The sequence below is a fragment of the Drosophila mojavensis genome, unplaced genomic scaffold, assembly GCF_018153725.1.
Source record: "Drosophila mojavensis isolate 15081-1352.22 unplaced genomic scaffold, ASM1815372v1 contig_136, whole genome shotgun sequence".
Taxonomy (NCBI): domain Eukaryota; kingdom Metazoa; phylum Arthropoda; class Insecta; order Diptera; family Drosophilidae; genus Drosophila; species Drosophila mojavensis.
The window spans coordinates 4,647,841-4,660,596 of NW_025318667.1; the positions used below are offsets into that span (position 1 = coordinate 4,647,841).

Consider the following 12,756-nt stretch of genomic DNA (forward strand, 5'->3'; position numbering starts at 1 on the left):
ACGATGTAGGAATGCATCAACACTTATGTGATATCTTGTTTAAGTTCATCTATCCATTCAGTTACCATTCTATTCATTCAGAGTTACTGTCCCGATGCATCCCTATCAATAGTTATCGATAGTTAAGCTTTGACTGACAAGCTAGAGGGTATCTAGCTTTCAGTTTCACTTCAAGTAATCAATTTTCATTTGAAGACAATTAGTCAAATATTCAGGATTGATACCAACTATCGATAACTATCGATAAATTTGAATAGCTTAGAATTAAGACTGCTCTCGCAGTTTAAAGTATTGGCATTGATTGATTTAAGTTAAATATTACAAGTCCATCGAACACATTTCACAGCTATCGATAGCTATCGATATTTTAGTCCCTACCGTGAATAAAATCGAACTGAAGGTATCTTTTTAATATATTTTGTAACTTCTACTTTGATTCAATAGTACACATATCGACAAAAAGTATCGATAGTTTAGTAAATTCCAATATATTACCGAGTTATCGAATGTACTTTCCCTCGCTGTTTTTCTATAATTACTCTTGTAGTTACTATTGCTATTTATGCTAAAAACGTTCGATAACAATCACAATGAATCTGTCTATCGATAGTTTTTTGCGTAATTTTTTTTACAAAGTTGCGTTCAAAGTAGTTAATTATTTTAATATATAACAAACTTTTCTATTTACATTATCGATAGTTATTTATATATTTATTTAGTCGTATAATATGTTATCGATATCCTTGTCTTTATGATATTGCTGTTTGTAGTTAGATTTAAATGAATATATACAGATATGTATTAAATAATATTATATTTTAGTTATCGATCGGTACTTGTTGATCTGATCGATAACTATGTTTTCTCAAGCCTCGCCCATTGAAACTTTTTTGTCCAATCGAAAGTTCAAGTTTGTTAGGCAAACAATTTGAATAATTTACCTCTTGCACGTGGCTATATGTACGTACATACATACATACATAACTATATCTATGCGTACATGGCCGTAGTACTCGATAAATCGATATTTAATTATTTATCAATAATAAGTTTACCTTTTTAATTAGTTTCCATTCACAGTTTGTTGCCTTAAGTACTTGACATTCGACATGAGTTCTCATTGCCATCAATTGATTTTCATGCCTTAAGTACTTAAGCATTTCGAATTTTCCACTTTACATTTTCCACAATTTTTCCAATTTTCCATTTATTTTATTTTTTTTTCATATTTTGTTTTCTTTACGCTTTGATTCGTTGCTGTCGCTTTTCGCTTTTCGCGCTCCGAAATCCAATTAGTGAAAATCAATATTGCGCATACGCCGCATTGGCTCAATTATTATTAATTATTATTATTATTATATGAGAATCGCCGAGCTGAGCGAGCCGAGCGAGGCGCGAAATAGCGAGATAATAGTAAATCAAACATGACAAATTGCCCATTAAAACAACATCTGAAATGCCCAATTGATTATGCATTTGCCCATGTACATATTAACATTCGTATAGCTTTACATGCATATTTATTCATATATAATCGCATAGAAATTTCTCTTTAAATTGTCACATTTTTATGTATGTGAGAAATACAACTGATAGGTATATAATATATATAGATATACTATATATATGTATATGTATTATATATTTATAGTTGCGGCCACACACGTAGCCGTCATTAAATATAAATGCGCTCTCTCGGTGACAGTTTCTGTTGGGGATAGAGGGGGCTGGAGGGGGGGGGGCCCGAAACGAAATGTTAACGCCACTAAATATAGACCAATAATTAGTATTGTAATTAATATCAATAAATTGTCGACACTGTCTGCGCTATATCTTATATATATATATATATTTGTATATATAAATATATAGATATACAGTGAGAACAAAAAACTAGCAATTTCTGTAAAGTTTTGCTTTGGGTATTGATAGGAAATGCTGGATAGATATATCCTCAACCAACTGCAGCTCTCAGTTCTCTTAGAATCTATCAAATGGTTCCACAAATCTCATCTGTGATTCTCACACACCATAACTCTTTCTCGCTCTTGCAACTCATTGTATCAAATTGAAAGCAAGAGCGAGAGAGAAGGCAAGAGGAGGATTGCCTAGGACAGTAATTCAATTCTAGTTTTAATAGAATTTGAAAACTTGATTTAGGCTCAAATCGAGTTTGTCAGCCGCAAGGCACACAGAACAGCTATTCACTTAAGTACTTCTTTCTCGCAGTGTATTCGCATAGCTATCCATCTATATATGTACGTATTCCTTGCTTCACGGCTCGCCCGTTTGACCTTAAAATGATTGATGATTATTTTCACTCTTTGACATTTGCTGTCGCGTTTTTATCTTTATTATTTTCGTTGTTGTTCTTGTTTTTTTTTTGTTGTATATTTTTTGGTGTTTCTCTTTTTTTTTTTTTTTTTTGTCCAGCCTTGTTGACGCTGTAGATAATTGACACTTTGTACAGCTAGGTGCTACCGTGGTCTAGAACAGGGGGCCCCGGAGGTTGGGCGGTTTCTATGAGGGGGCGTGGCGTAGCCAAAGTCCGGCAGAGTTGTTAAACGGACACAAAAAGCTTTAAAAAAAGGAGCGAGATAGGAAGAGAGAGGGAGAGAAAGAACCAGAACAACTTGGACAAAGCTAATGGCCTACGATAATAATGTATATAAGTATATATATATATATATATATATATATATATATATATATATATATATAAAGATATAAAGTGCTCAGAGCTAGCCGCAATGAAAATATCCTGTAGCTAATTGCAGCTAGTTGAACCGGGTATATAACTTTAGTGTGGGGGGTCATAGGTGTTATACTCGTATATAGTATGCAAATATGGTATATATAGTATATACATATACTTTGTAACATCAAGGACTTGACAGTTATTGCGCTGATCTGTCTATAGATCCCATAGGTTCCTTCAAGTTGTTATCAACTTATCGATATGCATACATATACTTTGTAACATCAAGGACTTGACAGTTATTGCGCTGATCTGTCTGTAGATCCCATAGGTCCCTTCAAGTTTTTATCAACTTATCGATGGTATACTTACTTATAGACTTGACTCTGCTCTATACAGTCAAAGTTTCTTGCCGTTTTCAATAACAGAAAGTCGAGAAAGTCAAGCCTTTTAAAATCTCTGCTTTATAGAAATTGCGAAATATTGCTTTCAAATATATGTCCATATACATGGTGCAGGATATGAGCCAGGAGAATGGTCTAGGGCATCAGCCAGTCGAGCATTTACCAATAAGTTTGCATTTGCTGAGAATAAAGCTTTTATTAGTTATAGCATATCAAGGAGAGTTCAAAATCTTTAGTTAACTAATTAACTACTACTATTAACTAACTAATATACTAACTAATCGAAGCTCTCGATTGTTGATAGCCAGGATAACTGTCAGTTGGGCATAGCCAACTAGCTTTTGTTTTGTTTGGCTTTTTTTTTTTTAATAACTTTTGCATACATTTGGCTTAAAAGCTTTAAGCTTTCCATTTTAAGTCCTGCGCTAAGCGGTTGCACCACTCTCATCACCGATACCCCGCAGCCCCCGCAGCCCCCTTAGCCCCACACACACGCTCACACACAAATACGCGCACATAAATTTTGTATGCAATTTAAAGTACTGGCAAGCCATAAATAAATACTTAACTATGCATAGCTGTGCGTGTGTGTGATTGTGTCTGTGTGCGCGAGAGCTTTGACAGTTTACGCGCCTGCGAGCTTTTGGCCGTGAAAGCTTCGACAACTTTTACAGCTTAGCTGTTTTCTTGATTTGAAAAGCTTTTCACTTAATTATGCAACACAACAACTTTCATTCATTCATTCACGGGTATAAGTGTGTGTGTGTATATGAGTGATAGAGTGTGTATGCTTGTGTGTGTGTGTGCTCAAACTTTTCAAGCGTGTGCAAAGCTGAAGGATTTAGTCAGTTGTAAACATTTATATGATAATTATATATAGTTTAGCTACAAACTTTGACTGCAGGAAATAGATACATATATATAGATAGGTATATATATATTATTAGGCTTATGGATATATATATATATATATATATATATATACATATTTATATATAGACAGAGTTTAGCACAAGCGAAAGGGTCAACTTTTATCTGAAAATAAACATTGAACCTTTTTGTCTGCTGCTTAGCCAAAGCGGACGATTTTCTAAGCAAAGTTAGAGCACATTCGTTGGGTATGCTCGACTTGCAGTTGCGCTGTAATTGAATATTGAAATGTGCCAAAGCTCAAGTTACCTCAAGTAGCCTAGGGTTAAGGGGTTAAAGTATCCAAAAATTAAGAGGAATGAAATTATTTCAAGTTTTTAGGGATAGCCATTAGGCCTATATGCTATTTTTTCTACGCTAAATCGATCATCGATTATTATCGATATTAAAGATATTAAATGCTATCATAATAAACAAGTGATCAACTTGTCTGTTGGGTAGACAATGCAGCCATATACATATATTGAAAAGCTTAAAGCTCTCAGGCAGATAGACGGAAACCTAGACAGACATATAGACGGCAATGCGAGTGGGTAGATAAATGGATAGATGGATAGATAGACAGGCGAACTAATAGCGCTAATTGCCACAGTTGTAGATGTCGATCAACAGTTTATATAAATTTTGTGGGATCATCCATCAAGCTAAAGAGATGAATTTATGTTTGAGTCCATCAAAGATAAATATTTGTTTATATAAATATATCGTTTACATCTTTGTAGTACTATATACATACATATATTTATATGTGAATATACTTAGCTTAAGTTTTAACTAGTTGATATTGAATATTCCATATTTTAACTGCTTTTTATATTATATATGTAGTACCATAATTAGTATTTCTAGAAAACAAAATTCCAGTTTACAGCTCTCATATATGGAGCTGTTTTATATGACTAATTCTTAAATTAATATATCTGTTATATATATATAAAACAATATAATATCTTTTATACATAACTGTTATACATTATATACATATCATATCTATTATACATATCTTTAATATATTTAAACGTATATTATATTTGTTATACACAACTGTTATACGTAATTGTTATACTAGCTATACTGTTCAATGTTCACTATTAAAGAAGAGCTCCCATTTCATTTAGCCTATGTATATGCCCTATATATATGTATATATATTCTCCCTTTAATATTTCCACCCTCTCCCTCAAGTAACTAATTTAATTAACTACAACTAACTATTTCAACTAACTAACTGTACTAATCACAATTCGCATCGACAATTCTCTTTAGGGCGTTCTTCTAATGCCTCGCACATTGTCCGAAAGCCGAAAGTTGCGACTTAGAAGGGCCTTCACAGAGGCCACTAACGAAACTCTCCAATGCTCCAAAATGGTATTTAATGACAAAAATCTTACAAATTCTATCCCAACAAAAAAAAAAAAAAAAAACCAAAACAAACAAAATTTGTATGGCAATTAAAAAAACTCCTTAACCCTAAAAAAAAAACCAACGTCGTTTTAGCATTCATGTGCATTGTGTATATACAAAAAATACCAAAAGATACCAACAATAACAAAAATACACAAAAATATTCAAGTTATACCAAAAAATGTTTAGCAAAGTTTCGTAGTTGAAGTTTGTTTTGATGCCCAAATCAATTTTGCCATTTGCTTTGAATGCGTTCGTTAAACAGTTTCTGCTTTTGTTTTCGAGTCCAAAACAACTCGCATTACCGCATTCGTACTCACTCCAAAATTGTGCTCATCCAATACTCATTGTAGTTGTGCTCGTAGTTGTGCTCCACTCAAACGTCCTTACAATTTGCACACACGAATTGTGCCAACAAATTGTACTCATTGAATGTACTCATAGTGATTGTACTCATTGTGGTTGTACTCATTGTGATTGTACGCATAGTGATTGTACGGATATCTACTCAAATCATCAAATGTATTCATATTTCCGTTCGCAATTGTTGCTATTCACATATGTACTCATAGTTCTATTCATAAATGTACTAAAATTCTCTCTCTTCTATTTTGCAATCTTATCACCGAATTCTATTCATACTTTCTTCTCTCAAGCGTACCCTTAGTCCTGCACAAATTGTAGTCATAGTTTTATAGACAAATTTCTACACTTTCTATTCTCACATGTATTCATAGCTCAACTCTCTCTTGTACTCATAATTCTACTCTCTCGCAATTCTCTTCTCTCTCATGTTCATTCATTCATAGCTCTACTCTCTTCTATGTACTCATAGCTAATTGTTCATCTGTACTCATTTAAAAGTATTCATTCATTCATTCATTCAATGTAGTCATGCATTCAATCTATTCACAATCTCAGAGCTCAGTTTACATTTCACTCCAAATATCATTGTGCCTATGAATCAATCTGAATCATTGATGCCAAAACGCATTCATTCACTCACATATTCACAATAGCTAATGTTTATATATATTATATAAAGATTTTGTCTTAGATAAGACTATATAAAGGTAAGCGTAGTTTCTTTGTTCTTCTTTGCCTGCCGTTGAATACCCTGCACATGTTTTGACAATGACTAGCGCGACTAGCTGTTAAGATGCACCTTAGAAGAAAACCATGTTTGAATTTTAATATACATTTATCTACATATATATATATATAATGAATAACTTATAAATCAAAATGAAATTTATATATATTTGATATTTGAATAATTATTTTTTACAGGGTATTGCCATAGGTTTGATACAATTTTATAGTATGGGGAATCTTTGTGTAAAAAAAGCATATTTTTGAGTTATTTTTCCAAGAAATTTTAGGTGCTTACTATATACTCTTATTGCATATCTATTTATAGCATTGTCATTTTGTGAAATAATTGGGAAATTTTTGAGAAAAAAATGTCCCAATTTGTTGCTTTTGGGGGGAAATTAAGTAAATCAATATAAATGTCAACAACAATTTGGTAACGGAAATATATAAAATCGATTGCTATACAAAATACCAAACTATATAACTATAGTATATAGATATAAACTATATAGATATATCTACATATACTGTATATCTCCAACTATATTCTCGTACCATAAAAACCACAAAATGTTTGCAAATGTTCGACAATTTGTATACACCTTGCTGTATAGTATTTATGTTGTTTACAAAAATACTGCACTAAAAATACCAAAAAAGAAAACTGAACACAAACAAAAACCAAACGTGAAGTGTTGAGGATGACATTTAAGTTTTGTCATTAAACGAGCGGCAATTTATGGGTTTTCCGTGCAAATTAAGTTGTGTTTGCGAGAGCGAAATATATCTGGAATTTATAGACCTACAAATTTGGTCGGGCTATAGGACACAAGCGTTGCTGTAAAACACAATTTGGCCAAGGGCCAATAATTGTTGAATAAGAATTCTTTTCTTATTTCAAAGCTCATTTTCATATTCATATTTTTGGGTATTCGTAATATGTATTGGGAATAATGCCATGTGGAACAAGGCTTTTTCATTTTCACATTTCACATTTCACATTTTGGATGAGTCACGCGTCACAGGGCATCTTTAAGTTCAGTCAAACCTGTCAGCAGGCACACACACAGAAAAAGAGAGAGCTAGAGAGAGAGGGAGAGGGAGAGCGAGAGCGATTTGGCCTGGGAGATAGTTGGAACGGAAAACAAGCAAGCAGGAAGCAAGCAATGCTCTCATGACGTAGGCAAACAATTGTTGCCATTGGAATAGAAACATTGGAGAAAGGGCAGCGGATGTCTCACTCAGCGCCAACTGCGTCCATTTCAATTAGCAGCAAACAGTAATCGGTTGTTCGATAAACAGCAATCGGTTATCGCTTTGTCAGCCGCACGGCTGAGCAAGAAATTAATTTCAGCTAACAAATTAGACGAGAGATAATAGAATGTTTATGTCTTGGCAGTAATCGATAAACGGTTATCGATTGCGGAGTAAAGCAGACAGAAAGTCAGTCATATAAACTTAAACAATTGTATATTAAACAGATTACTTTTAGCTATTGTTATCGATAAACGATAATCGATTAATTTAATTGCGTGTATCGCTTATCGTTAATCGGTTATGGGTGCAATGCCAATGGTGACCGATGACGAGCAAACTGTTGCTGATTAACAGTAAGAGGCAAATGTTAATCACTTTCCGATAGGAAACGATTAATAATCGATAGTTTGAAATCAATTACCGATAATTCGTAAACAGTATTTATGAGCTTCGATAACCAATGACCACTAATAAGTTATATATTGTCAGTAATCATTGATCGATAAACGATAGCCAGTCGAATTCGATGATCAGTAATCGATAATACGTATACGTTTAGAGAAATCAGAACATCTGAAAGCTCTAATCGGTAATTATCAGCCCATTATTACAAGTCGATAATCGCCAGGCGATCATAAATACTCGATTGTCAACACTTAGTCACCTCAAATGCTTCCCATGCACACGATCTGTGACGCGTGCTAGCAATAAAAAACAATTTCGCTCTTCGCTCGGCGAATTCGATGAGGAACAAAAAACTGATATATAAATAAAAATATAACGGCAGCGGCATTGGCGGAAATCTCGCTACGCGACTACCTCGGCAGCTGGTTCCATTCCATTTGCCCGGCAATCGTGCAATCGGGTAATCGGGCAATCGGGCGATCGGGTGATCGGTCGATCGGCGACGCGTGCTGACAACTAGAAACGTTTCGTTGCGGCCAAATTAGAGCGAAAAAAAGGGAAATTATATCGAAAATATAAATATAACCAAATTTTTTTTCTATTTTTTTCCGACCGGGCGCAGGTCGCAAGAGCCGAAGGCTGAAATAAAAAAAAAAAAAAAAAAAACAGCAACAAAAAGTTAAAGTGCTCTAGTGGTAAGTGCTAGACTAGCAAATACCCTGTACACCATGGGAAATTTGGTTATGGTTGAAGTATTCTGTTTTTAGATCTATTCATGAAAGGTTTAAGAGTTTCATTTACATAGTATATGCTATAGGTGTTATTTTAGCCTATCTCTATCTCTATTGGTTTCTATGAATTGGGGCTTCAAACCCAATTTAGAGTGTCGACTATAGAGTAACGGGAATAGCTCATATACGGAATATACAAATTGAATTTGCAGCTTCTAGCTTGAGGTTTATGAGATGAGGAGGAGCAGACAAAAGTGCGGATGGGCGGAGGGACATACAAGTGGACGGCCAAACTGAGGAGGACAAACGAACGGACGGACAGTTGAATAGACAGCAAGACGGGAGAATAGCAAAATAGGATAGCAAATAGATAATCGGAATATATGAAATGAACGGACGGACTGCTGAGCAGAAAGCTCAGAGGGGCGAAGAGATGAGCAGGATGATAGACAGAAGGGCGGAAAGACGGATGAAACACTCGGACAGTTGGACGATCCAATGAAATTAGGTAACAGACGGAGGGATTGACAGATAGATGGGCGGCACGATGGGGCCACTGACACTGGGCAGACGGATGGACAGACGGACGGACAAGCAGCAGGACAGATGGATAAACGGATGGACGGCTCAGCAGCCATTGTTCCGCCTGCCTCAACAGCTGCTTCCGGTGCCCAGCATGTCGGCCAAGTGGAGGCCCAGCTAATATACCCTATAGAAGGGGCATACTCAGTGCATGCGAAAGGCTGGTGGCAAATGAAAAACCCGATTCGAGTCAAATGGTTTCTCGTGCTGGGCCCGTCGTGTTTTGTTTACATTTTGGACAATTACGCAGCCGAAAATCGAATCGTCGGCGAAAATCGAATTGAAAATTTCGAAAATCAACAAAGCTCGCGCTCGCTGCTCAAATCAAAAACAAATCAGCATTCGAACCGTTCGAATTGTGGTTCGAGTCAGTGCAAATCGAGCAACAGCACAAAAAAAATGATGTGAAAATTTCAATTGAAGAAGCGAAAAAAGAAAAAGAAAAAACAAATCTGAAACGAAATGCAACTGAACAGAAATACAAAAACAACAACAACAACAACAAATCAAACCAATTTGTATAAATAACTTGAGTGGAAACAACAACAACAAAAATATTGTGACTTTTTTTTTTTTTTAATTTTTTTGTTTGTTTGTTGCGTGGCATGTCGCCTGCCTCTTGCATGGAGAACCAATGCAAGGGCAGCCTCTATCCGAATGTTTCGTATCCTGGCACCGCCACCGCCACCGGCACCGTCTCTGGCAATGGCAACGGCAACGGCAACGGCAACGGCTCCGGCTCCGTGCCAGGCACCTGCCCATCAGTGAATATTGCAATGCCAGCGCCGGCATCGCCAGCTATGACGCGCACCGCCAGCTTTGGCGGACGGGCCGGTGGCGTCGCCGCAGCTGGTGGCGCCACAAATGCGGCGCGTCGCACCTCCCTCTGGCTGGAGACGTTGAGGCAGACGCGCAAGCTGTCCTATGCCGGCGAGATACCAGTGTTGGTAAGTGGTCCAAATAGCGATTCGAAAGCCCATGCAAGACCTACCCTAGGCCCCAGCTCTAACCCTACACCCCTGCCCCTACACCCCCACACCCCTACGCCTCTGCCCAGCCCTCACTCAGTCAATTGCCAGCTCATGACAAATGGCTTTGGGCAGCTGGCCCCGCCCCCCTCTCTGGGCAATAGCTGTAACTATGACGTAGTTATGTCTCAATGTCTCCACGTCAATGTGCGCACACAATAATATAATGCCCGGCAATATGACATACGCATCCAGGTTTCTTCTGGTCCACGTTCTGGCTGCCCATCGAGTCAAACTATAAAAATAAATAACGCACCGTTTCGCTGCGGGGAAACGTAAAAAGAGGGAAAACAAAATAAAACTGGGGCTATACCCAGGCTATTTTCATCCAGAGCATCTGCAGACACAATAACAACACACACACACGCACACGCACACACATATTTATAGAGGAAATCAAAACAACAATGAAAATTGTGTTTACATTTGAGAGCTGTACGACTTCTGAACGCACTTTCTAACGCTTTTCCTCGACCTGAACCAAATATTTCCCTGAAAGAATACAAAAGTTCTCTTTAGCTTAGCTTGAACTCAGCGAAATTTCCCACACCCAAAAATGCCTTTCATTACGTTCCTCACTTCTCCAAAATTTGCTTTCAACTTTTCTTGAATAATTTTATGCTAATGAATTGTCCATTGAAAGGGAAATTGTACATTATTGTATATTATCAGGAAATTTTCCCAGTTAAAAATGTCCAAATACGTTTGTTTATCCCTTTTCTATTACTTGATCAAAAGGAAATTTGAATTGCATATACAAAAATTTCCCTTCGCAAAAATTTCTTTTAATTAGTCTGTAATTAAATGTGTTAATTTATAATGACGTTAACAGATAATATAAAAATTCCTGGCAATCAAAATTCATTAATTGCTGGCCGAAAACCAAAGGGAAATTATAATTGCATACATTAAAATGTTCCATAATAAAAAGTTTCTGCTTCTTATAAAGTAAAGGAAAAAAATATATATTGTTTTAAAAAAAATTTGTTGGGAACTGAGAAATGTTTTGTATTATATTGTAAAAGTATTTTTTGTCCTTTGAAATGTGTAAATTTGTAAATTTCCCTTTGTAAATTTCCCTTTTCGCTTTCTCCTACATTTGTATGCAGAGCTCTTTCAGTGAGTTCCGTTAACTTAAATTGTTATAAGGATAAAACAAATTGTTTTTAGGTAATTTTCACATTTATCTAATCAACCTTAAGTCTATTACTCGAGTCAAAATGTTAAGTTAACAGCATAGCTTTGGCTGGCAATGTTAAGCGAATTTAACAGTGGAAATGTTAACGAATTTCATATTTGCTCATCATTTGCAAATACTCCAACTGCAAAAGGGCATAACAAATGTGGGAAATTACACACACACACACACACACACACACTCATACAGGCATATTTATATTGTATCTAGTTGTATTTGTATCTGAATTGCTATCGCAAACAAATGCCCATAAATACTTCGGATTCGATTCGATTCGATTCCCTATAATATACGAAACGTAAACGAACCTCGCTTCCCTCTGTCGCCTCTCTCTCTCTCTCTGTCCATCGCCCCTTTTTCCCCGCTCCCCGCTCTCCACATAGCCCCCGTTCATTGTCTTTGATATATTGTTTAGAGTGCTGCTGGCATATGACCTAATCGATTTGCCGCGAAGTCATCTCTATTAGCAATGGGCTATACAACATATACATATATATATACATACATATATTTATATACATATACATATATGTTATATATGCTAAGAGCGATGCGATTCTCATTAAATGGGATGGAAAACAGAAAACAAAAGAAAAGAAACGGAATTCGTGGTAAATCAAGGTAAAACACAATTTAGGAAGGGGCCAGACAGGTGCTATTAGACAGCTCATTGAGGAGTCTCTGCGTAAAAATAGGAAAAACAATTTCAGATCAACAAAACAAGTATAGCCCACAGCCAGATTGTGCAAGGCAGCTCTGGTAGGGGTCTAGGAGGGTTCTTTTCACTGTGCTAGAGAGTGTAGAGCGCGGTCTTAAAGGAGTCGTATAGATGAGTTCGATAGAACTGCAAAGTGTTAGAAAGAACAACAAGATCTCAGGGGTCTTTAGAAAAGTCTTTGACATATTTTAAAGATATCTTCCAGGGGTCTTCGAAGACTTCTAGGGCTCTTCCAGTGCGTTTATTCAAAAGGTCATCCTGTGAGTTGAAGCATCTACAGACAGTTCATCTTCGAGGGTCTTTAAG

The 12,756-nt window shown here is 36.2% G+C and overlaps 1 protein-coding gene across 15 annotated transcripts in view; it reads left to right on the forward strand.

Moving 5' to 3' along the window:
* LOC6585899 (small conductance calcium-activated potassium channel protein) overlaps window positions 1–12,756 on the forward strand; it is a 100,669-nt gene that overhangs the window by 21,758 nt on the left and 66,155 nt on the right. For 11 of the 15 annotated variants that reach the window (XR_004364629.2, XM_044006965.1, XM_032733084.2 and 8 more), the window contains exon 4: window positions 5,299–5,400. The exons of the other annotated variants lie outside the window; for them this stretch is intronic. Coding sequence is in view for 10 of the 11 variants with exons in the window: in XM_044006965.1 (XP_043862900.1) it covers window positions 5,299–5,400 (102 nt within the window). In the remaining variant the exon portion in view is untranslated. The remainder of the gene's footprint in view (window positions 1–5,298; window positions 5,401–12,756) is intronic. 15 annotated transcript variants of the gene reach the window in all.